The sequence below is a fragment of the Phocoena sinus genome, chromosome 11 (assembly GCF_008692025.1).
Source record: "Phocoena sinus isolate mPhoSin1 chromosome 11, mPhoSin1.pri, whole genome shotgun sequence".
In the NCBI taxonomy this organism is placed as follows: domain Eukaryota; kingdom Metazoa; phylum Chordata; class Mammalia; order Artiodactyla; family Phocoenidae; genus Phocoena; species Phocoena sinus.
Genome location: NC_045773.1, coordinates 87385623 through 87408419, shown reverse-complemented (window position 1 = coordinate 87408419; position 22797 = coordinate 87385623). Strand labels below are relative to the sequence as shown.

Here is a 22797-nt window from a genome sequence, read left to right as displayed (position 1 = left end):
TTATTTGGGGTTTTTTTATGACTGAGTAGTATTCCGTTGTATATATGTACCACATCTTCCTTATTCATTCATCTGTTGATGGACATTTAGATTGTTTCCATGTCCTGGTTATTGTAAATAGTGCTGCTATGAACATAGAGGGGCATGTATCTTTTTGAATTATAGTTTTGTCTGGATATATGCCCAGGAGTGGAATTGCTGGATCATATGGCAACTCTATTTTTAGTTTTTAAGGACCTCCATACTGTTCTCCATAGTGGCTGTACCAACAGCCACTTACATTCCCACCAACAGTGTAGGAGGGTTCCCTTTTCTCCACACCCTCGTCAGCATTTGTTATGCGTAGACTTTTTGTTGATGGCCATTCTGACCAGTGTGAGGTGGCACCTCACTGTAGTTTCGATTTGCATTTTTCTGATAATTAGCACCACATCTCTCTTCTTAGCACCATACACTTACGTCTAACTTCTTTCAGATTAACTCTCCAAATGTCACTATATTCAAAACTGAACTCCCTGCCCCCTCACCTCACCACTCAGACCTGCTTGTCAGTCTAGATTCCTTATCTCAGTGCAGGGTACCTCTCTCCCCTCAGCTGTCTGCGTCAGAAATCTTGGAGTCATCCTCTGCTCTCCCCTGTCGTGTACTCCTGTCTAACCAAGTGCCGCCTGTCCTGCCTCTTAGCTCTTTCTCACGCCCATGCCACCTACTCCCCTTGCCCCTCGCCGCCTTTGGGATGGTATCATTTCTGCAGAACCATTGGACCCTCTTCTCGCAGTCTTCAGCCTCTAGCCTCGCTCCCATGCTCCATCTCTAACAGCGTAACAAAACTCTTTCTGCAGCTCAAATTTGATCATTTGTCACATTTCTTGCATTGTGTGCTCTAATCATTTAGCCATTTCTTTGATTCAACAAAGCTACGTCTTTTTTCTCTGCCTCAGCATTCCTATACTCGACCTACTTTCTTACAGTATAAATGGCATAATCTATCTATAGACTCAGTTCTTTTCTTTCTGCTTTTATCAAAAGCTGACCTCCCCAGTACACCGTACTATTTTCCCTCTTCAACCAAATGCTGTCCCATTTCAGACTGAGTTTAATGGGGTCCGCATTGCCCACACGCTGACTAGGGGAACCTGCCCCTGCAGGAAGCGTAACAGAAGATCCCAGAGCTGCCTCAGCCTCAGACCACATCCTTGGGAGCCACGGCCTGCACTCACCTCTGCAGGCTTCCTGGCTGCTTCATTTCTTACCCCCGACCTCGGTGTCTCTTACTGCTTTGCTTAGTCCTTAGACCTCACTGTGATTCTCCCAGTTCCTAGTTCACCAACAACCCTTCGGATTCTCAGTCTTTGTTATTATCTTGCAACTCTTGGCTGTTTCCACCCTCTTGCCTCGGGATACGGTTCCTGAGGTGGAATGCGTGTCCTTTCCGTGTCATGTAGTAACTGACCAGTCCTTGATCCCTAGCCGTTATTACCTGGAACTTGGACTCCAGCCTCTTGGAATGTATTTAGAGCCACAGTCTCCTAGTCCCCACGGCACCATCATTGCCCCTGCGTGACACACAGGTCAGCTATTCAGAACCTGATCGTCCGATTGGTGAGTTTCCTGGGCTCCTTATTCTCTCGTTCTTACTTCGCTGCTGCGACTCGCCACTTAATCCGTTAACCGCTTCTTAGGCTCTCTGCCCAAAAGGGAGCAGGAAAAAATAAGTGTGTTGAAACTCTCCTTTCTTAGCATATCATTTATACTTTAAAAAAACAAAAACAAAGAGAACAACTTATTTTAGTGGTTGCCCTAGAATTTGCAATATACATTTACAGCTAGTCCAAGTAAAAGAAATCCACTTTTACATAGGATGATAAAACTTCACAGGTAGTATGAATACCTTGTAATAACAAAATAACCCTAATTCCTTCCTCCCATCCCTTGTATCATTGCTGTAATGTATTTCACATATACTTAAGCATACATAATCAAATACATTGTTGCTATTATTATTTTATCTGTTATCTGTCAGATCAATTAAGAATAAGAAAAATAGAAATTATTTCACTTTCACTTACTCCTTCCTCAGTGCTCTTGCTTTCTTTATGTAGATTCAGATTTCTGACATATATTATTTTCCTTTTCTCTAAAGAACTCCTTTTAACATTTCTTGCAAGGCAGGTCTACTGGCAGCAAATTTCCTCAGTTTGTCTGAAAAAGTCTTCATTGTTCCTTCATTTTTGAGAGATAATTTTGCAGGGTACAGAGTTCTAGGTTGGTGGATGTTTTGTTTTCTCTCAACACTTCAAATATTTCACTCCACCCTCTCCTTGCCTTCATGGTTTCTATGGAGAAGTTAAATGTAACTCTTACCTTTGTTGTCTATAGGTAATGTGTTTTTTCCCCTCTGGCTTCTTTCAGGATTTTTTTCTTTATCTTTGATTTACTATAATTTGAAAATGATATGCCAAAGTGTAGTTTTCTGGGCATGTGTGCTGCTTGGTGTTCACTGAGCTTCCTGGATTTGTGGTTTGGTGTCTGACCTTAGTTTGGGGAAATTCTCAGTCATTCTTGTTTCAGATATTTCTTCTTTTCTTTTCTCTCTTTCTTCTCCTCCTGGTCATTCCATAACCACATATGTCATACCTTTTTTAGTTATTCCACAGTCTTTGGATATTCTGTTCTCTTTTCTTTCAGTCTTTGTTCTCTGCTTTGTAGTTTTTGAGGATTCTAGTGATATAACATCCTCTAGCTCAGAGATTCCTTCCTCAGCTATGTTCAGTCTATTAATAAACCCATAAAGGCATTCTTCATTTCTGTTACATTATTTTTGATCTCTAACATTTCTTTTAGCTCTTTCTTAGGATTTCCATCTCTCTGCTTATATTGTCCATTTGTTCTTGCTGTCTGCTTTATCCATTAGAGCCCTTAGTGTATTAATCAGAATTTTTTTGATAATTCTAACATTTCTGTCATGTCTGGTTGTGATTTTTGCTCTATCTCTTCAAATTGTGGGTGTTTTTTGCCTTTGGCATACCTTGTGATTTTTATTGCTAGTCGGATGTGATGTACTGCTTAAAAGGAACTGCCTTTAGTAATGTGGCAGGATGTGAGAGGTGGGGAAATAGTCTCCATTCCTATGATGACATCTCAGTCTTTTAGTTAGCCTAGGCCTCTGGACTGTGCACTTCTCGGTGTTTTTCTCTTCTCTTAGGTGGGATAGGATGGCTAGGTGGGCTGGAGTTGGGTATTCCATTCCCCAGGTCAGTTAGGCTCTGGTAATAATACCCTAGCAGGTTCAGCTTTGATTAGCTAGTTTCTCCTGAGGACAGACCTTGTTCAAAACAGAGTGCACTGGTGTATTTCAAAATGCCTCCTTTTCCCTCTCCTTCTGCTGGAAGCCCAAGGGGATTTTCTCTGATATTTACTGTGGGAACCTCATTGAGCTTCTGCTAGTAAATCTCACAACATTGTGAGGGCCCCTACTACTGAATCCCACTGGAGTCCTTAGCTCTTAGAGTTGTTAGCACCGGGCCTCCAACAATCCAGCAATTATAGTTCCGGTTTTCCTGCCCCAGCATTGGTTCCCACAGGGAATTCTCTCTGCCTTGGGAAGCTGCCTTCCCGGTGATTGCCTGTTGGTCTCTCCAGTTGCAGCGAGGTGGAGGGGGGCAGGCGGGGGAGGGCAGTAGTTTTCCCTGAGTTTCTGGTTTTTCAGTCTTTTCAGCTTATTACTTGTGAGGACAGTGGTAATTTCCAAGTTCCTTACGTGTGGAACCAGAAATCAGAAGTCAGTACATTGAAACTCAAACATGCTCTTTTGTCTCCTTACCACAAAGTATGATGAGGATTTGTTGAAACATTTATATTTTATTATAATATACCTTAAGCACATCGAACTCTCTGAAAGCTTGTAGGTTTCATCATTTTTGCGAATCCATATGTAGAAATGACATTCATAGCGTTATTGCAGTTTTACCTTATAATCACACTATTTTATTTGAGAAAACTTTAATCCACAAGTAGCAAATGGGCACAGAAAACACTGAATTCGTTTGAGGAACCAGGAGAAGTTAAATTGGTGGATACTGTTAAAACTCAGTTGATTGTGTAACTTCATGTTCAAAATACAGGTTCTCATCACATGTGGAATGTCTTTCAGATCCGAGCTCTTTTGTTACATTTGATAAAAATTGAAATAATTACATCATCTGGAAATCTGAACTGTTAAAAATCCTCCTTTGGGGCCTTTAAATTTGTTTTGTTTTGTCTGAAAGGGAGTTTAAACATGGATATAAAAGGGGTCCATCAGTGAGTGTTTTCTGTCCTTGCAGAGTGAAATTCAAAATTCCTATAGGCGGGAAATGCCTATAGGATAGAGATCTTCAGATGTTCAGCTTGTCAGAAATGTAGAAACTTTACCAAATTTCCATACTGCCTCATCTTTTAAACCCAGCTGCAACCCACAGAGACTGCAGGACTCAGCATGTAGTTACTTTTTACCATCCTCTCATCTCTGTGGCCAGGACCTTGAGATTAATGACGAGGTGGACTTGAAGACACCTCGTACTGTTCTCGGGGAGATGTTTGCCATATTCATTGTACTTTGGCCACCCTCATTCCAAGTTCATCACACAACTTGTTTGACACGTTTACTTTTTGAACACTCGGAGAATTAACAGGTGGTTGCATGACTGAGATGTTTATTTTAACAGGCGAAAAAGTGGGAGGTAATTTAGACACACACTACGATGCAATAGGAAGCTACCTAACTATTCCATTTTTGGCTCAGCTTTTCGTTTCAGTTAAAACTGCTGACAGCAAGGCTCAACAGGTCTTGTAGCTTCGTATTGTTAACATTGTCTGCACGTGAGGAACTGACTCACTAGCAATAATGACCATGCTTTAGTTACTCGTACACCAAACCTTCTCCTTGGCTTTAGTGCTAGAACTTAGTAAAGGGTCTCTTCTCAGAGTTTCTGCCATCCGCAGTTACATTGTGAATACAGAAGGCTCTAAAAGCCCTACATCTATCTCAACATGCTCTAGAAAACAACTTGTAACATTCTCTGTCTGAATATAGAATGCCCAGAAGGCAAAATCCTACAAACAAGACAGCAAGACAGCTAATTCTTATTTTACTTGATATGTTCATCCTGATGTGTCAGGATATCCATTAGGGTTGATTCTTGAGCTGTCTTCATTCAGTGAGCAGGAGAAACAAGGAATTCTACTGGACAGTTAGTTGTTCGTTTGATTTGGGGGTCAAGGGACTATTGCCAGAAGTGGCCATGGTCAGAGATAGAGATTCTAGGTGAGAGATGGCTGACTTTTCCTGTAAAGGGCCGGATAGTAAATACTTCAGGATTTATGGACTATAGGGTCTCTGTTGCAACCACTCAACTTCTGCTCTTGTAGTGTGAAAGCAGCCATAGATAATACATAAGAAAATGAGAGTGGCTGTGTTTCAATACAATTTCATTTACAAAAATGGGCAATAGGCTGGATTGGCCCAGGGGCTATCGTTTGTCAATCCCTATTCTGGATCCCAGAAGATACAGTTCTGGGCTATATGACTCTGACCTCACAGGAAAAATAGCAATGGTGTTCAGTTAACTGGACTAGTAACATACAACCTTCAGTATTCATAGCCAAGACTTTACTTCAGTTGTATATAATAAATTTGTTGTCAGAAAAAAAGGGCATTCCTTCCTCACTGTCTTCTTTTGGGGCTTAGTCTGAATAGTGTTATTTGCTTTCTATTTATACCCTACTTTCTTCCCCAAATAATAGAAGGTATATTTAGATTTTAGCTATCAAAATAAAGATATAAAATCCAAACCCACATAAAAAGGTCACATAAAAGAACCTCTGAATATTCCTTATCCACCTGCCAACTCAAGCTGGTAACTCAACCATTTTAGGGACTGACTGGTCCTTGGGACACCTCCTAGGTTGAATACTGATATGCTGCCTATTTTATCTTCTCAAGCATAATTTCCTTTCTGAAAATAAAATTTCCCCAGTGTTTTATATTGTCTCTTACCAAAGGAAGTGTTAATATCCGTCATTTTTCTTCTGATTGAAGTATAAGCCAAGAACTGTTAAACCAACTAAGTGGGTGTGTGGAAAGGAAAGAGAAAATTATAAGCTAATGAAAACTTTCGCGGGCAAGTGACCTGTTCAGAACAGATTCCAGGGCTTATAGAGCCAGGGGATTGTTTCCAAACTGTTAGAGATACATCTCTGCTCTCTAGAGAAAAGCAGTGTTAGATTACTTTCGAGCCCAGTGGTCAGAAGCACAGCTCAGAGCTGGACAGAGGAGGTAGGAATTTTAGCTGAGCTGCAGGGAGAGATGCCTGTTAGTGGGTGTCAGAATGTGGAAACAGGCCAAGTGAGCTGAAGGACTGCTAACTGGAATTGTGGCTCCGAAGACAGTTCTGAAGTAGGGAACTAATCTTTGGGAAAATGTGAGTGTATACAAATGACTCTAACATAAGGTCCTAATTCATATCAGCTCTGACTGCTGAGCCAAGTAGCTGCCCAAGGTCATATAGAACCTATGCCGGGGATCTGCCTAGACCTGTGGCGTAGGGGAGGTGTGACAGATGTGCTCATGAGGAGGCTGGAGTTTAAAGAAGGAAACACTTCCCTAGGAAACATGGGTACCAGGCAAGCATTAACAACATCAGAGTAGAGCCTGGAACAAACTGGGGGCAGCATTGAGGACAAAAAGGCCACTCTCATAACAGAATTTTAAGATGTGGTAGTGGGCTAACTCTATGATGTATAAAAAATAAATACAAGAAATAAATTCTATCTTTTTTTTTTTTTTTTTTTTTTTTTTTGCGGTACGCGGGCCCCTCACCATCGCGGAGCACAGGCTCTGGACGTGCAGGCCCAGAGGCCATGGCTCACGGGCCCAGCTGCTCCGCGACACACGGGATCCCCCCACACCGGGGCACGAACCTGCGTCCCCTGCACCGGCAGGCGGACTCCCAACCACTGCACCGCCAGGGAAGCCCAAGAAATAAATTCTATAATCAACAGCTGGGATGATGTTCAGTATCTGTTTTTAAAGTATCTATTTTCTAAATTTAAAAATGTTCTCACCTTTAAACGAAAAAGAGAAATTAAGAATTTCCAACCTAAGCCACAATCCCTTCTTCTCTTTCACTCTTCATGAGAGGACACACTGGTCTAGTGTTTGGGGGAGGGGGCAGCTTGACAGTTTCTGTCAAGGTAATAAACATGCATTCCACTTGATCCTGCAACCTGACTACCATAATTTATCTTTTTTTTAAAAAATACACACACTCAAGCTGGCAAAGATGTTTGTGCAAAGATTATCACTATATTTATAAACTGAAATGCATTTCAGGAAAGAAGTTCAGATTTCAGAAGTTTTTGGATTTCATAACTCTGTCTAAGGGATTGCAGAGCTGGATATATAAGCATTTAAATTTGGCAAGGATAAATTGTGAAGAGGAAAAAAGTAAATTTCAGAACAGTGTATACGGAATGATTCCTTTTCTTTGGAAGTAATAGTAATCAATTGTGTGTGAAGATATATGCACAGAAGGTCTGGAACCATCCACAGAATTGCTCATGGTGGCTGTGGGGGGGTGGACAGATCACAGTGGATTAGTAAACAAGCTGGTTCTTATAGTTGACTCTCATAGGAGAACCGCACACTTCTCCATTGTCACAGGCACTGAGGAACAGGAGGTGGAGAAGCCTGGCTTCTTCTAATGACGACAACATCATTGGAAGAAGCCCGGCTTCTTCTAATGACGACAACATCATTGGAAGTGAAGAGAGGCTTCTCTGTTCATAACTGTGGATGAGTTACCATGTCATCATTACCGATACAATAGTTTTATGCCTAACTCAGGTATATTCGTTTATTCATTAGTTTAGCAAATATTTATTGAGGGCCTACTGTGTGTGAGACACCATATATATAACAGTGCCATATATACATATCTATGTCACTATATAGCAGTGACAGAACAAAGATAGCCTCACAGCTGCAGGCTCCAGCAGACAGACCCAGGCTGTGACCAGGAGGCCTGAAGTAGGCATATTGCTTGTTTAAATGGATGCACGCTAGTGCCTAACTCAGAGTAACTGAAGTTGGTGTTGCAATGAAATTGAAAGTGTCCTAAATATGTTTTTCTTTCTTTTCATAGTTTCTTCTTCATTTTAGTCTCTGAATTATACATTTATTATAAATAGAGTTTTACTTATGGAACCTTCTAGAAGGAGGTTGCCTGACTGGTCTGTGACAGTGATCCACATAGCCATCAAGTGGCATTGGTTTCCAGTTATAGCCATTTGTCCCAGGTTGACAGTGTAACCCCTCAGCTTGCACAAAGGAGGAATCTCTAAATAAACAATGTTGTAAAGCAGATACATACATACATACAGATAGACAGATACACATGTGTATATTTTTGCCATCAGCATACTCACATGTTTGTGTTTTCTTCCACAGAAAAAGCAAAGAACAAAAGATCTTTCTCAAGTATTTCATTCTTACAACCCATATGATCACAAGGTAAGAGAAGAATGTTATTAGTGTTCCTGGGTAGTAGAAGTCCTTCTGAAGGTATAGCACACTTTTCACCAGTGTATAGTGGTTTTGAACTACAGTTACCAATTACATTTATATTTCAGTTTTAATTTTTTAACTCTTTATCTCTTGTAAAGAAAAGAGAAGATCTGTATTTCTGAACTAAAAGAATTCTATTTTATGCATATTAAAATCTAGTTACATATCATCACTGAAATCTCATAGACTGTGAAAAGACAGATTTGGGGGTGTTTTTTGATTGGTGGGTTTTTTCTTTCCAAACAGTGTAGTAGACGAACCTGGCTTTGGAATTGGTAGAGACAGTTGAAATATTATCTGCCAACTGTTGGTTCTCCATTGCTTCTGACAGAAACTTATGTTTCTAAATAAAAATCCTAACAAAAAGCAGTGCCGAGAATCATAACTGAAATATTCACTCCCGAGAGTTTTGCTACACAGAAGACCGAGTAGAGTAATGACCCCTGCATCCCCGTCCCATAGTTTCATAGACCCATGTCCAGTCTTGTTTCATTTATACCCACACTCTCCACTTCCTATATTTGAAGAATTCTCAAACATCTCTTCATTTATAAGTATTTCACCATATATTTGTAAAAGATAAGTTCTCTTTTAAAAAAAAAACATAACTTTTAAAGAAAACGCTCAACACCACATCTTCATGGGGGGGAATACATTAAAGTATTCTGAGACTTGTACAAAACTTCTATATCATATAAGGTTCCAGTAAATCTGTTAATTCGAGGTGATTTCAGAAGCAAACAAAACATTCGCACAGTTGAAATGCTAATATAAACTTAAATCTTTATCTATGAATCTACAAGGAGACATGTGGTAAGGATTTTTTAACTAGCCAAAATAAGTAGTGTGAAAACTACTCTCCTTATTTGAGAATACAGAAATGTCTGGATTCAGGAGGAAAAAATTGTGCCAGTTGTTCATAGAAGTTGAAAGAATTTGAATCGCTTCTAGTGCTTCTGTAGTGAACAGTTGACTTAAGCATCAGAAATTTGTCAGAAGAGGTGTTTATATTCCACGTGACCGCGACGATACACAAGACTAAAAATTTTATCATTTCAAGTTACATTTTTCAAGTTAAATCAGTCACTTTGCAGAATATGGCAATTTGTTTGGAAGTGATCGAGCGAGCCAGGCGTGTCTGACAACGCAGGCGCAAGGTGCAGGCTGATAAGTAGTACAAGAGCAAAAGGAATGAGATTGGCCAGATTTCTGGTGGGGAATTTGCATTTTTTTTTTAGACGATGCCACTTAATAAACATAAATGCAACAGTGGCTGAAGTTAACATTTAACAACAGCAGCAACAAGAGGCTATGACAAATCAGAGGTTTTGCCTGACTTGTCTAAATTTTGCCCACTTCGAACATTTTTTAAATTCACAGTTAAGGGAAATTCCATTATTCTTTTATTAGAACTCTTAATGGAACTTCGCCATTCACAGCTTCTCCCAGCTTCCTCTTCATATCCTTTGTGGCACTGTATCAAAGTCACCTCAGATGATTTTGGCTTCCCTTGTGAAGACTTCATTCCTCTACAAATTAGTCATCAGGCAGTGAGGAATTGAATATAAAATGCTAGATGGAGTTCCTTTTGATCTTTGCTTTAAGATGGGTAATAAATTACTGTGAAGTAGCTGGACTGCTTGATGAGTGAGTTTTGAAGCCCCCAAGGTTCAGCCTGGGGGCGTTCTGTCTTACTCTATACGTGTAGTGAAGGGAAAGGGGAGAGTTTTCCTTCTGGCTCCCGTCCCTTACTGCCTCCTCCGGATCTTCTAAGCTCCAACCAGGCAAGTGTAACCGTGTTACTTTTAACTGTGTCTCTTGTTGGTCAGTTTCCACAAAGACTAGAATCACAGGGATTGAGTCACGTGCACTGTTTTCTCAATATTAGAATGTTCCTTTTTTCCCCATAAATAAAATAATAGAAGGTTGTGATTCGAGTTACTTTGTCATTTTTAATTACCCAATTATATTCGAACAAATTCGTTCTCTAGGCAGAAAAAACGTTAGTGTAAAACGTTTTGTAAGATGTGGTTAAAGTTGGTCTAAACATCTCATGCTCAATGAGATTTCTGGAGTGATCTTCAGGTTAAATATATACATGTGTCATAAATAAAAGCTTATATAAAGCTTATATAAAATAAAGTATAGGCTGTCTGGGATTTGCTTTAAAAAAGAATCAAAGGAGGAACGTGGGCAGGGCACAGTAAAATAAGGTTGGCCATGTGTTGATGATTATTGAAACTGAATTATTGGTTTGTAGGCGTTCGTCATTCTACTCTGTGTATTTTTTTATATGATTGAAGTTTTCCATAGTAAAAATGATGCAAGAAGTAAACTAAACTCTGGTCTGCTCCCGGGAGCGAATGTTGTGATATTCTTTTCCTCTCCAGCTAAATCTTTTCAATTGTTCATTTTTCCCTTGATGTAAATTTGTACCAAAGAAGGAATACTCAGCATTTCAGTGGGTTCATTATGCTGAGTAAACTCAGGAATGCAACTCCTGTTCTAGAGTTGGCATAATTTCCTGGGGCTTCATCCCAAATTATAGTGGGTCACTTAAATGATAGCCTTGCCTACAAGAAACTGTTAAAACAGTTGTCATTACAAAGGGGCGTTAGTACCACCGTTTTGTTCTCAGTGAGTCAGTTATATTTGCTCTCCTTTCCTTCCCCCCAACCAAGACTGCTCCTGCCTGACCCCAGACACAGGAAAGTCACCAGGTTAAACAAATTTGTTGTTTGAGTGAAGCCAGGTGCATTTCTTAATCATACTGTAAAGCCATTGTTTAGGTTGTAAATGGTCAGTTTGTTTTCTCTTAGGTGCTGTTGCAAAAAGCAAATAAAGCTTAGGGCAAAATGAGCATTCAAAATTAGTCTTAAGAAAAATACCTGAGTTGTTTTTTTAGACTCTAAGACAAATTTTGCTGGAGACTGGACGAATTTCATTTTGGATTGTTATCTCTGGTCCCATGTCCATTTTTTAAAAAATTGTTTTTGGGAGTTCTCATAACACAAACTTACACAGAAAGGCTTGACCAAACCTAATTCCCACTTATCTATCCTAATAAAAGGGAACATTGGTAAAGGGAATCCAAAGCAGCAGGTAATCTGATTGTATTTTGAACAGTATATTCTTTCCTCTGTTATTTTAATAAACACATAATAAACATAGCTTGGAATTTCTGAAAACACATACTAACTACCAGGAAGATTATAGGGATAGAGGTCTTCCACTTCAGAGACAGCCAACCTGGAGTTGAATTTTTCCTTTGGAGAAGTCACAGGTAAGTAGAATAGGCTATAATTAGAACACTTTTATTAAAGGTATGCAAATTAGCATATGCTTTTTATCTTTGGCCTGACGAAAATGTTGCCATGCATATAAAAGATGTCTCTCTCTTTCTTATTTCCTTCCTTCCTTCCTTCCTTACTTCTTTTCTTTCTTGTTAGATTTTATCAGAATTATGTGTTTGGAGAAATCTAGGTTTATTAGCTGAACACAGATGTTTTTTATAATCTGCTATTGTAAAAAGCTACTATAAAATATGAAAATACTTGGAAAGAAAAAAGTACACAGTTCTGTTTAGATCTATAGTGGTTTTTAACATCTGCGAAATTGAATAAGTTCCTATTCCATTATTCTTTTATTAGAACTCTTAATGGAACTTAAGGGGCAGAGATTATTTCAACAAATAATCTATATGAATTAATATATACTTGACCATTAAAAGTGAGTTTTTCACAGGCTGTCACTGTTATAGTTTCTGTGTTTTGTGAAGTAGGCTTCTCATTTTCTTTTAGTGACTGTTGTTGTTTTAATAATTTTCTACATTTGTAAAATGTTCTACATCTCGTACATAAATCAATGGACAAGTAGAAACATTATTATATGGCTCCCGTGTTGGTGCAATAAACTTTTCTTTGTCTTTTTGGTGACCAATTTTTTTTAATGATTTTTCTACACGCATAGACACGTATCCCTTGAACTGTAAACAAACTCACCTGTCCAAGAAGACAGCTGCGTGTGAGTACACTTGATAAGTCAGCATGTGAATAGATAGAAGATCACTCACTCCGAGGGATCTGATGTAGCAATCTTAGCCGTCAGAAACACAGCCCGGAACCTGAAAGTAAGCCAGCCTAGGCCCAGACTGTCAAAATCATCTAATTCTCTCTCCCCGCCTCATTACTTCTTCAGTTCTCCATCCACAAACAGTCCAGTTTTGTTTTGTTTTTTTTTAATAGTTCTAACAAACATAGATGCCTGGCTTCTCAAACCACAGTCAACCCTAGCAGCAGTTAAAAAGAGGGTAGTTATTGCTTCAAGAAGTCAGAGCTCCATTAAGCAGTGGGCACATACAAAGTGAAGGCAAGGACAAGGCCATAAAAGCTCTGAGTCATTAACAGAAGGACTCTAAAAGTACAGCTGCCCAAGTCCACTTCATCTGGACCCAAATATCCCTGTAATACATTGTTGTAGTCCCGGAATAAAATAATTGGACCAAAATTATATCAAGAAACAGATGTTTTGTTTAAAAATAGTAGAGATGTGTATAATCTATTTTTACAAACTATTTTACGAATAAATTTCATTTATCTTGAAAACTCTCTTAGGAACAGCTGGTTCTTAATAAGGTTGGATAAATGAAGTATGTATTACTATAGAGAGTGGTTTAGTAACAGAGAAATAGTGAAAGAATGGTTGAACATGTATTGGTAATTGGGTTAAGGACAGAAACTATGTGGGAGCATAAAAGATGAGAAGGATAGAATCAGTCTTCCCCCAAATTGTTCATTCATATAATTAGACACTGTAAAAATATTAAAGCCTTTGAGAATTATTATAAGATATTTTTATCCTAAAGATTACTCTAGGCATAACTTGAGTGAATACTTGTAAGCAGTGAATCAGTACAATGCATTTTTAACTGAAGTATTAAGTGTACAAAAAAAGTTGATATGTATTTCCCTTATCCACCCTTCTAAGACTACCTTAAGAACTGTCGTGAATACAACCACTTGCAGGAATTCGTATCTCCTAGTGCACAGTGAGCTATATAATAAAAAATGTAAAATTATATTTTCTGCGGCTTCATTTGGGCAGAAGCCCAATCTATTTCAGAAGTCTTGGGACAGAAAAAGTCTTCAGTTATACAACCCCCTTTCCTCCCTTAAGAGATTAGTAGTCTCTATGACATCAAGTTTCATAAATACATATATCATACCTTAAGCAAAAGGGACAGTTTCGTTTCGGAAAGTCATGTATTGATTTACATTTCTCCATTAATCAAATATATCTAGTGATTTAAGATAAAAGTTACTTTATCCAGCTCTTTATGTTTGAAGAATAATGGCCATTTGACTCCATCCTCAGGCAGCTACAATACTGTCAAACCTTCCTCATCCCCTGTGCTTTGAATAACGTCATGCAGCAGCAGAGTGCCGTGGGTTGCGCTTTAGAGAGGGAGATGCAGACTTGGATTGTTGCCTGCTGGCCCTGTTGAGCTTTGAGCTATCTGCTGTCTGGAAACAGCAAATTCAGTTTTTAATGGATCCAGCACTCTACGCTAGCCAGATTTTCATGGCACATGCAGAGAAAGAGACAAGTTATTGATGTGGCATGTTTTTGCCATGCTCAAAACAGTTCTCTGCGGCAGCTTGGCCAAAGCCATTTGTGCACTTACCTCCATTCCCCATCTCTGGCAAAGACTAAAAAATGTCTAAAGAGTAATTTTCGAGATGTTGCTAAGTATCAGGAGCAATTGGATTAGCTTCTAACTGTTTGAGTCCCCCTATTGTCATGTTAACATGTGTCCTACTAAAACCATGCTCAGGTTATGGCCTTGAAACACAAGGAACTGAGTGCTTCAGTAAATATTAAACCCATTTCATTGGCTCCATGAACTCCACTCTAAAGTCGGTTGAATAACTCAGCCTCAGAATAATGGACATACTGAAAAGCTCTTTTGGTGTAAAATCTGTGCTTCCCTCTCTAGGTGACCATATAATTGTTGCCAAAGAGGCAGATATAGTTCAGCTGCTTCCAGCTTCAGCAATAGGTACCTCTGGCCACGCTTTTGCTTCCTGATGAATGCCAACCTGATCCAAAAGCATTTTCCTCATTTTTAACTTCCCTCAGCTTGTGATTCAAGTTGAGTAACAGGTCATGTTTCCTTGAGCCTAACTTTGACATTGTACCTGTGTATTTTCTTCTTTTCCTTCTAACATGGCATTGTTCTAAAAATCAAACATTATTTTTTTACGTGTTGATTTAATTTACCTTGTTACTGTAAATGCAGGGATAGGTGGTAGGGAAGTATGTGTAAATGGCAGAGATTGTGGTGACGTTAAAATGATATATCCAGGGACCCATAGATGTCAGAATTCGGCTCTGGCAGTTACCCTGAGGATTGACAAGGAGACTGGAATCTGATTGGACCATTATTATTATTGTTATATCATCATTATTATTAAACTACTTACAGCACACCCTGTAACTGGTAATATTCTCAAAGCTTTACATATACACATAACTCATTTAATCTGTATACCAACCCAGTAAGTACTGTTATTATCCCCTGTTTTATAGATGAGGAAACTGAGACACAGTTAAGTAACTGCTCAAGGTCACACAGCTAGTAAGTTATAGAGCATTCTAGCTCCAGAGTCCATGCCCATCACCCCTATGCCATGAGTAGCTGCAAATCTGCTGAGTAAGAGGCTCTGATAAAGGTGGGCTGACAAACACAGCTTAAGTTCAAGGTCAGGATGGGCCTTCTTACCCTGCCTCTTTCCCTCCAACCCCTAAATCTAAATAGGCAAACTCTATGTAGAAACAGAGGTAGGAGAAGGAATAAGGAGAGAGAAAGGACAGCAACAGTCCGGGGGAAGAGTGTCAAGGATTCCATTGACTGGCCTCCCTGTAAAGCAGACAGTAAAGCAGCCAAGCTTGTGCTGACCACGGCCACCCTCACCTCCACTCTTCCCCTGTCTGATTCATTCACCATCAGCCTGGGGCAAGGGAAACTTGATTTAAGCTGTACATCAGGGCTGCTATCATCAGAGACTAACAGATGACTGCTAAGCACTAGCTCCCCTCTGTGAGGGTGGGAATGGGGCAAGTTCCAGCCAAAGGATGGGAGTTCTTTAGGGCCAAAACAGCAGGGGATGTCCAAGCCAGGGAAAGAGGGCACGCCAGCCTAAAACCCTAGAGCCCAGAGAAAGGTTGAGGAGAATCAACTGAAGTCCAATGGAGATGGGAAAATAGCCGCAGGGCAGGTTAGAAACTGGTAGACTGCTGTCCTGTTCCATCTCTCAGGACACCAGCTAGCATGTGCGACTTATCTTATGGGCAGGTGGCGTCATGAGGCAAAAGTCAGAAAGTTCCCCAGGTCCTGACTAAATGTCCTATTTAGTAGCATATTCTCCTCCCTCCACCTTCCCGCCCAGCTACTCCCGGGAAATATCAGCAATAGGGGAAAACAAAGTTCATGATCAAATATTTTGCTAACATTCAGTATAAACGTACTGATAAAAAATTAATCAAAAGAAAATCTAAAAGGCAACAGAAGCAAAAACAAACAAGTGGGACTACGTGAAACTAAAAAGCTTCTGTACCGCAAAGGAAACTATCAACTAAATGAAAAGGCAACCTAGCAAATGGAAGAAAATATTTGCAAATCACGTATCTGGTAAGAGCTTAATATCCAAAATATGTAAAGAACTCATACAACTCAATAGCAAAAAACCCCACAAACAATCCAATTAAAAAGTGGGCGGAGGATCAGAATAGACATTTTACCAAAGAAGATACACAGATGACCAACAGGCGCCTGAAAAGATGCTCAGCATCGCTAATCATCAGGGAACTGCAGATCAAAACCGCAGTGAGATATCACCTCACACCTGTCAGAATGGCTGTTATCAAAAAGTCAAGCAATAAGTGTTGGCCAGGATCTGCAGAAAAGGGGACCCTTGTGCACTATTGCTGGCCATGCCTCTGTGGAAAACAGTATGGCAGTTCCTCAAAAAATTAAAAACAACTACCAAATGATCCAACAATTCCACTTCTGGGTATTTATCCAAAGAAAATAAAAACACTAACTCAACAAGATGTATATACCCCCATTGTTCATTGCAGCATTATTTATGATAGTCAAGACATGGAAACGACCTAAGTGTTCATCGATAGATGAATGGATAAGGAAAATGAGGTGCGTGTATATACACACACACACACACAATGGAATATTATTTAACCATAAAAGGGAGTCTTGCTATTTGCAGCAACATGAATGGACCTTGAGGGTATTATGCTAAGTGAAATACGTCAGGCACAGAAAGACAAATACTGTATGATCTCACTTAAATGTGGACTCTAAAACAAAACAAACTTACAGATTAAAAAAAAAATCAGATTTATGGTTTCCAGAGGCAGCCTGTGGCAGGTGGGAGAAATGGGTGAAGGGAGTCAAAAGGTGCAAACTTCCAGTTATAAAATAAGTCATGGAGATGCAATGTACAGCATGGCAACTATAGTTAATAATATTGTATTGTGTATTCGAAAGTCGCCAAGAGAGTAAATCTTAAAAGTTCTCATTAAAAGAAGAAAATTTTGTATATATGCTGACATGTTAACCGGGCCCATTGTGATCATTTTGTAGTGTAGACAAATATTGAATCGTTATGTTGTACACCTGAAACTAACATAATGTATTTCAATTATACCTCAATTTAAAAATAAATAAAAAAGAAAATCTACATAGAAATGTCAGTTACTATATTTTAAATTATTTATCAGGCCTAAAAGTATCTCAGTTTCTACTGTCATTGATTGTATACCTGCCTCTACGAAATTCACTAGCATAAGGAAGAAATCAGCAGAGGAAGGAAGAGGAACTCTTTGCACCGAGAGCCAGAGTGTGTGAATGTACCACTCATCCCCGGGCTGCTTGCCTCTGACTGCTCCAGCAGTCACCCCCATGCTGGCCCTCGAACATCAGTCTTTGCATGCAGTTAAAACATATCACCAGCCTCTTTCCTTCTTGATACATACCTGCCCCAAACCTTTTTTCCATGTCTCACCACCAGTGGGCGCTACCACTTACCAACCTTTCCCAACAACAGACTTAGCTAGCACACCCTCCGCTTGATATGTTAGGCCTGTTGCATGTTGGGTTGCCAGTTAACAAATGAAAATACAGGACACCCAGTTACATTTGAACTTCAGATAAACAGTGAGGGGTTTTTTGGTTTGTTTGTTTTTGTTTTTTAGTATAAGTATGTCCCATGCAATATGTGGGACTTATTTATACTAAAAATGTATTCATTTATCAAAAAAAATTTATCTGAAATTCATATGTAAGTGGGTGTTTTGTTTTTATCTGGCAACCCCAGCTGCATGTACATTGCACTTTTCACTTCAGCAAATTGAGATAGATGAAAGGGAAAAGAATATCCAAAATGGAATGAAATAAAAAATGATTTTAAAACCTCCGCTGTATATAATGTGAAGGATATGAGCAAGTTTCTTTCTACTCCTAACACCATCGTTGTATAATGTGCGTGGCCTCCCTGTCAAAGGCTGACACCAATGTCAGACATAGTTTTTCAAACATTCACAATTTTAATTAAGAAGATAAAGCAAGTTACTCATTTAACTTTTGTTCTCTATAATCTTATGACCATGTTTTATTCTGGGAAACCTGTTTGGAAAATTGCTTGGAAGACACAAAGAGAAGTTAAATTAAAAAGTGCCTGTACCAGGCTTCCCTGGTGGCGCAGTGGTTGACAGTCCGCCTGCCAATGCAGGGGACACGGGTTCGTGCCCCGGTCCAGGAGGATCCCACATTTCGCGGAGCGGGCCCGTGAGCCATGGCCGCTGAGCCTGCGTGTCCGGAGCCTGTGAGAGGCCCGCATACCGCATTAAAAAAAAAAAAAAAAAAAAAAAGTGCCCGTACCTTATTTTCAAGGAAGAGTTTTCAACACCCCCCGAAAAAGTACACTTTTGTTTCTCAGCAATACATTTTATCGTAAAATATGTTAATGTCTTCTTTGTAGCTGAAGTTATTTTTATTGAGATGCACTAAAAAGCATTAATGCCAGTGATGCTTAAAGCAAGAAGTGCAGGCATCCACTAGCGAAATGAGGATGCTGTTACTGATTTTTCTCGTCTCTAGCTCTGCTGCTCAAGTTTTCAGATGGTTGAAAATCCGTTGATTGGTGCAGTGTGGGTTGATGCTGTTTGCAGAGTTGGCTCCCCAGGCCTGGCCTCTGTCTTCCTCAGCACATTATTAACAGCGGCTAAAGGCCCCAGTCTTGTACCACTCTCCCATGATCACCAGCCTTCGATACAGATTCTGACTTGCACAATTTCCAGAATTCTCTTGACAAAGAATAATGAAATGAAAATATTTCCATGGGCCAATAATTCATTCTGTGCAAGGTTAAGAAGACATAATTACAGTTAGCATCTATGGTGCTTTTTTAATGTATACATTAACACTCTTCTCTTGAAATTAGAAAGCTAGAGACATTTGGTACCTGGAAGAAAATAAGGTAAACAGCTTTTTTTAATGATTGTTAATATTTTCCATTATTCAACACTGTACCTTTGGGTGCTTTTCAGATGTCCAGAGGTATTTTAAATGCACATGTTAAATAAAAATAGAAGTTTTAAAAGCTCGAGTTTTTATAATTTAGCTCTATCGTTATACGGCACACACATGGGTAAGAAAGGAGAATATTCCACTTTTAATTACTGTGAAGTATAATAATCCAGCATATAATCATACAACAGAAATCTCTCATTCAATTTAGGCCTTTTATTTGGAGGGGGGTAATTTTAAAGCTGCTTTTTCGTCTGTATTCCTCACTCTTTATTTCTTATCAGCACTTTCTCTAATTTAATTTTTTTTTACAGGTTTCTTTTTTTGTTGATTAAAATTTAATACATATTAGATGAATCAGTTCACATGATTTTCCTTGACAGTGGCTATTATCCTCACGTTATGTAGGATGCAATGGGCACATTAACCATGACCTTCTTTACCTGAGAACAAATAACCATACTTAAGAAGCCAAAATTTCTGGCTTTAAAAACATGTATTCTTGTTGTAAAGATAATGGAACATTTTTTTAAACAAACTAAAAAAAAAAATCACTTATATATCCAGCTCTCCATCCCCAGCCCCCAGTACAATAATAGCCTTGGTCTTTTGTCTTCCTCTCCAGATCCTGGTGTCTAGGTCCTGCTCTTTCCCAGTTGTGGTTTATGTTCCACTGCTACACAAGCAGTTTTCTAAGTCTGTAGATGGTGGAAGACTCAAGGAGGTTTTTTCTCTACAGCTTTATCAGCACTGATGAAATACTGGCAGGGAGAAGAGATGAGAGCTTCAACTCTTTCTAATTTAATTTTAAACGATGTAGTTAACGTTTTACGTTTGCCTCCCTCCCTGTACCTCTGGGGCTGTGTGCTTCCTTTCCATTGTTTTTCACTTTGTCTTTCTCCCTATCCATTCTTTGTACTCATGTTTCCTTACTATGCCACATACTTTTACATCTCTCTACCCAGTTTCTCAGATGGTTTTGCTTTTTACCCTCTAGTATGTTCCTGCTTGGAGTGTATGGGGTGTAATTCTTGGGATCTTCAACCCGGTGGCATATTCTGGAACTTACTTCCTTTCCCCTGGCGACAGTAACACAGAAAATCAACACTGGGTCCGTCCATTCTCCCTTCACAAACCAGGGAGCTCATGTAATCCCACTGCCCACCTCTTGTACACGTAAAGAAAAGTCTCTCTTGTCCTTTTGAATTCTTACTCATCTTTCATGACCCAGCTTAAGTTTACCTTCTTTGCATCCTTTCTGATGCTCACAGAAAATTGTTGTCGTGCTATCACTGTGACGTGCATATGTCTGTATTATTTTGAGTTGTCATGCTCTTAGAATTCAGTGCCATTCAACAATCATGAGTTTTTTCCTAAGGGGCAGGCATAAATGCTTATAACCCAATAGGGCAATAGAGGGGTTGGCAGCAAACATTGCATTGTAATTATTTTGCTCTGTTACATAGGTATTGTTGATAAAACTGTTTTCTCCTGTTACACTGAGGATGTCTACAGGACAAAGATCATATCCCACTTGTCTTTTTTTCCCCTCTCCAGGGGAAGACCCTGAATGGTGGACTAGAATTTAATGTGTTGTATATATGAAGTGTGTTTCGTTCTTCTTTTGCTCTACATACCATAACTGTACAAAGCACTTACCCATTATTATCCCACAGCAAATACAAGGTGAAAACTCAGCCTTTTAATTCCCAGTTTGGTGCTCTGTACATGTCACTACACAATTAGAATGTTCCAGTAGTAATGACCACAGCTGTGGGAGGATGCGCTAAGTTTGTTCTTGGTTTTTAATTGTAAAATAGGTAATACACGCACTTGAAACCATGCTCAAAGGAAGTGTCCCTCCTAACACTATCCTACAGATCCCTGTTCCCCTCCAGAGGCAATCACTGTTTTTGGTTTTGTGTATATGCTTCTAGAGTTGTTTTCTGCACGTAGAAACACGTACCTTCCTATGTGTCTTTATGTAGATACATGCCCTTTTTAATTCAGATGCTAACATACTACAAATTCTTCTCTTTTTCACTTTAGAGTGTATCTTGGAGATAATTTCAATCAGTACATAAAGAGCTCCTTGTTCCTTTTTTTTTTTAATGGATCTTTATTGGAGTATAGTTGCTTCACAATACCGTGAGCTTCTGTTGTACAACAGAGCAAATCAGCCACATGCACACACATGTCCCCATATCCCCTCCCTCTTGAGCCTCCCTCCCATCCTCCCTATCCCATCCCTCTAGGTCATCACCAAGCACCGAGCAGATCTCCCTGTGCTATGCTGCTGCTTCCCACCAGCCAACTGTTCTACATTCGGTAGTGTATATACATCAATGCTACTCTCACTTCGCCCCAGCTTCACCCTCCCACCCCATGTCCTCAAGTCCATTTTCTATGTCTACCTCTTCATTCCTGCCCTGCAACTAGGTTCGTCAGCACCATTTTTTTTCCTTAGATTCCATATATATGCGTTAGCATACGATATTTGTGTTTCTCTTTCTGACTAATTTCACTCGGTATGACAGACTCTAGGTCCATCCACCTCACTACAAATAACTCAATTTCGTTTCTTTTCATGACTAATATTCCATTGTATATATGTGCCACATCTTCTTTATCCATTCATCTGTCAGTGGACATTTAGGTTGGTTCCATGTCCTGGCTATTGTAAATAGTGCTGCAATGAACATTGTGGTACATGACTCTTTCTGAATTACGGTTTTTTCCAGGTATATGCCCAGCAGTGGGATTGCTGGGTCATATGGTAGTTCTATTTTTAGTTTTTTAAGGAACCTCCATATTGTTTTCCATAGTGGTTGGATCAATTTACATTCCCACCAACAGTGCAGGAGGGTTCCCTTTTTACCACACCCTTTCCAGCATTTATTGTTTCTAGATTTTTTGATAATGGCCATTCTGACCAGCGTGCGGTGATACCTCATTGTAGTTTCGATTTTCATCTCTCTAATAATTAGTGATGTTGAGCATCTTTTCATGTGCCTCTTGGCCATCTGTGTGTCTTCCTTGGTGAAATGTCTATTTAGGTTTTCTGCCCATTTTTTTAACTGGATTGTTTGTTTTTTTGATATTTAGCTCCATGAGCTGTTTGTATATTTTGGAGATTAATCCTTTGTCTGTTGTTTCATTTGCAAATATTTTCTGCCATTCTGAGGGTTGTCTTTTTGTCTTGTTTATGGTTTCCTTTGCTGTGCAAAAGCTTTTAAGTTTAATTAAGTACCATTTGTTTATTTTTGTTTTTATTTCTGTTACTCTAGGAGGTGGGTCAAAAAAGATCTTGCTGTGGTTTATGTCAAAGAGTGTTTTTCCTGTATATTCCTCTAAGAGTTTTATAGTGTTTGGTCTTACATTTAATTAAGTCTTTAATCCATTTGGAGTTTATTTTTGTGTATGGTGTTAGGCATTGTTCTAATTTCATTGTTTTACATGTAGCTGTCCAGTTTTCCCAGCACCACTTATTAAAGAGGCTGTCTTTTCTCCGTTCTGCCTCCTTTGTCATAAATTAGGTGCCCATATGTGTGGCTTTATCTCTGGGCATTCTGTCCTGTACCATTGA

General features: G+C 39.3%; 1 protein-coding gene across 3 annotated transcripts in view; it reads left to right on the top strand.

Moving 5' to 3' along the window:
- The window catches only part of CDKAL1 (CDK5 regulatory subunit associated protein 1 like 1), a 659509-nt gene that overhangs the window by 524824 nt on the left and 111888 nt on the right, over positions 1-22797 (top strand). For all 3 annotated transcript variants that reach the window (XM_032650160.1, XM_032650162.1, XM_032650163.1), the window contains one exon: positions 8489-8551. In XM_032650160.1, the coding sequence (XP_032506051.1) occupies positions 8489-8551 (63 nt within the window). The remainder of the gene's footprint in view (positions 1-8488; positions 8552-22797) is intronic.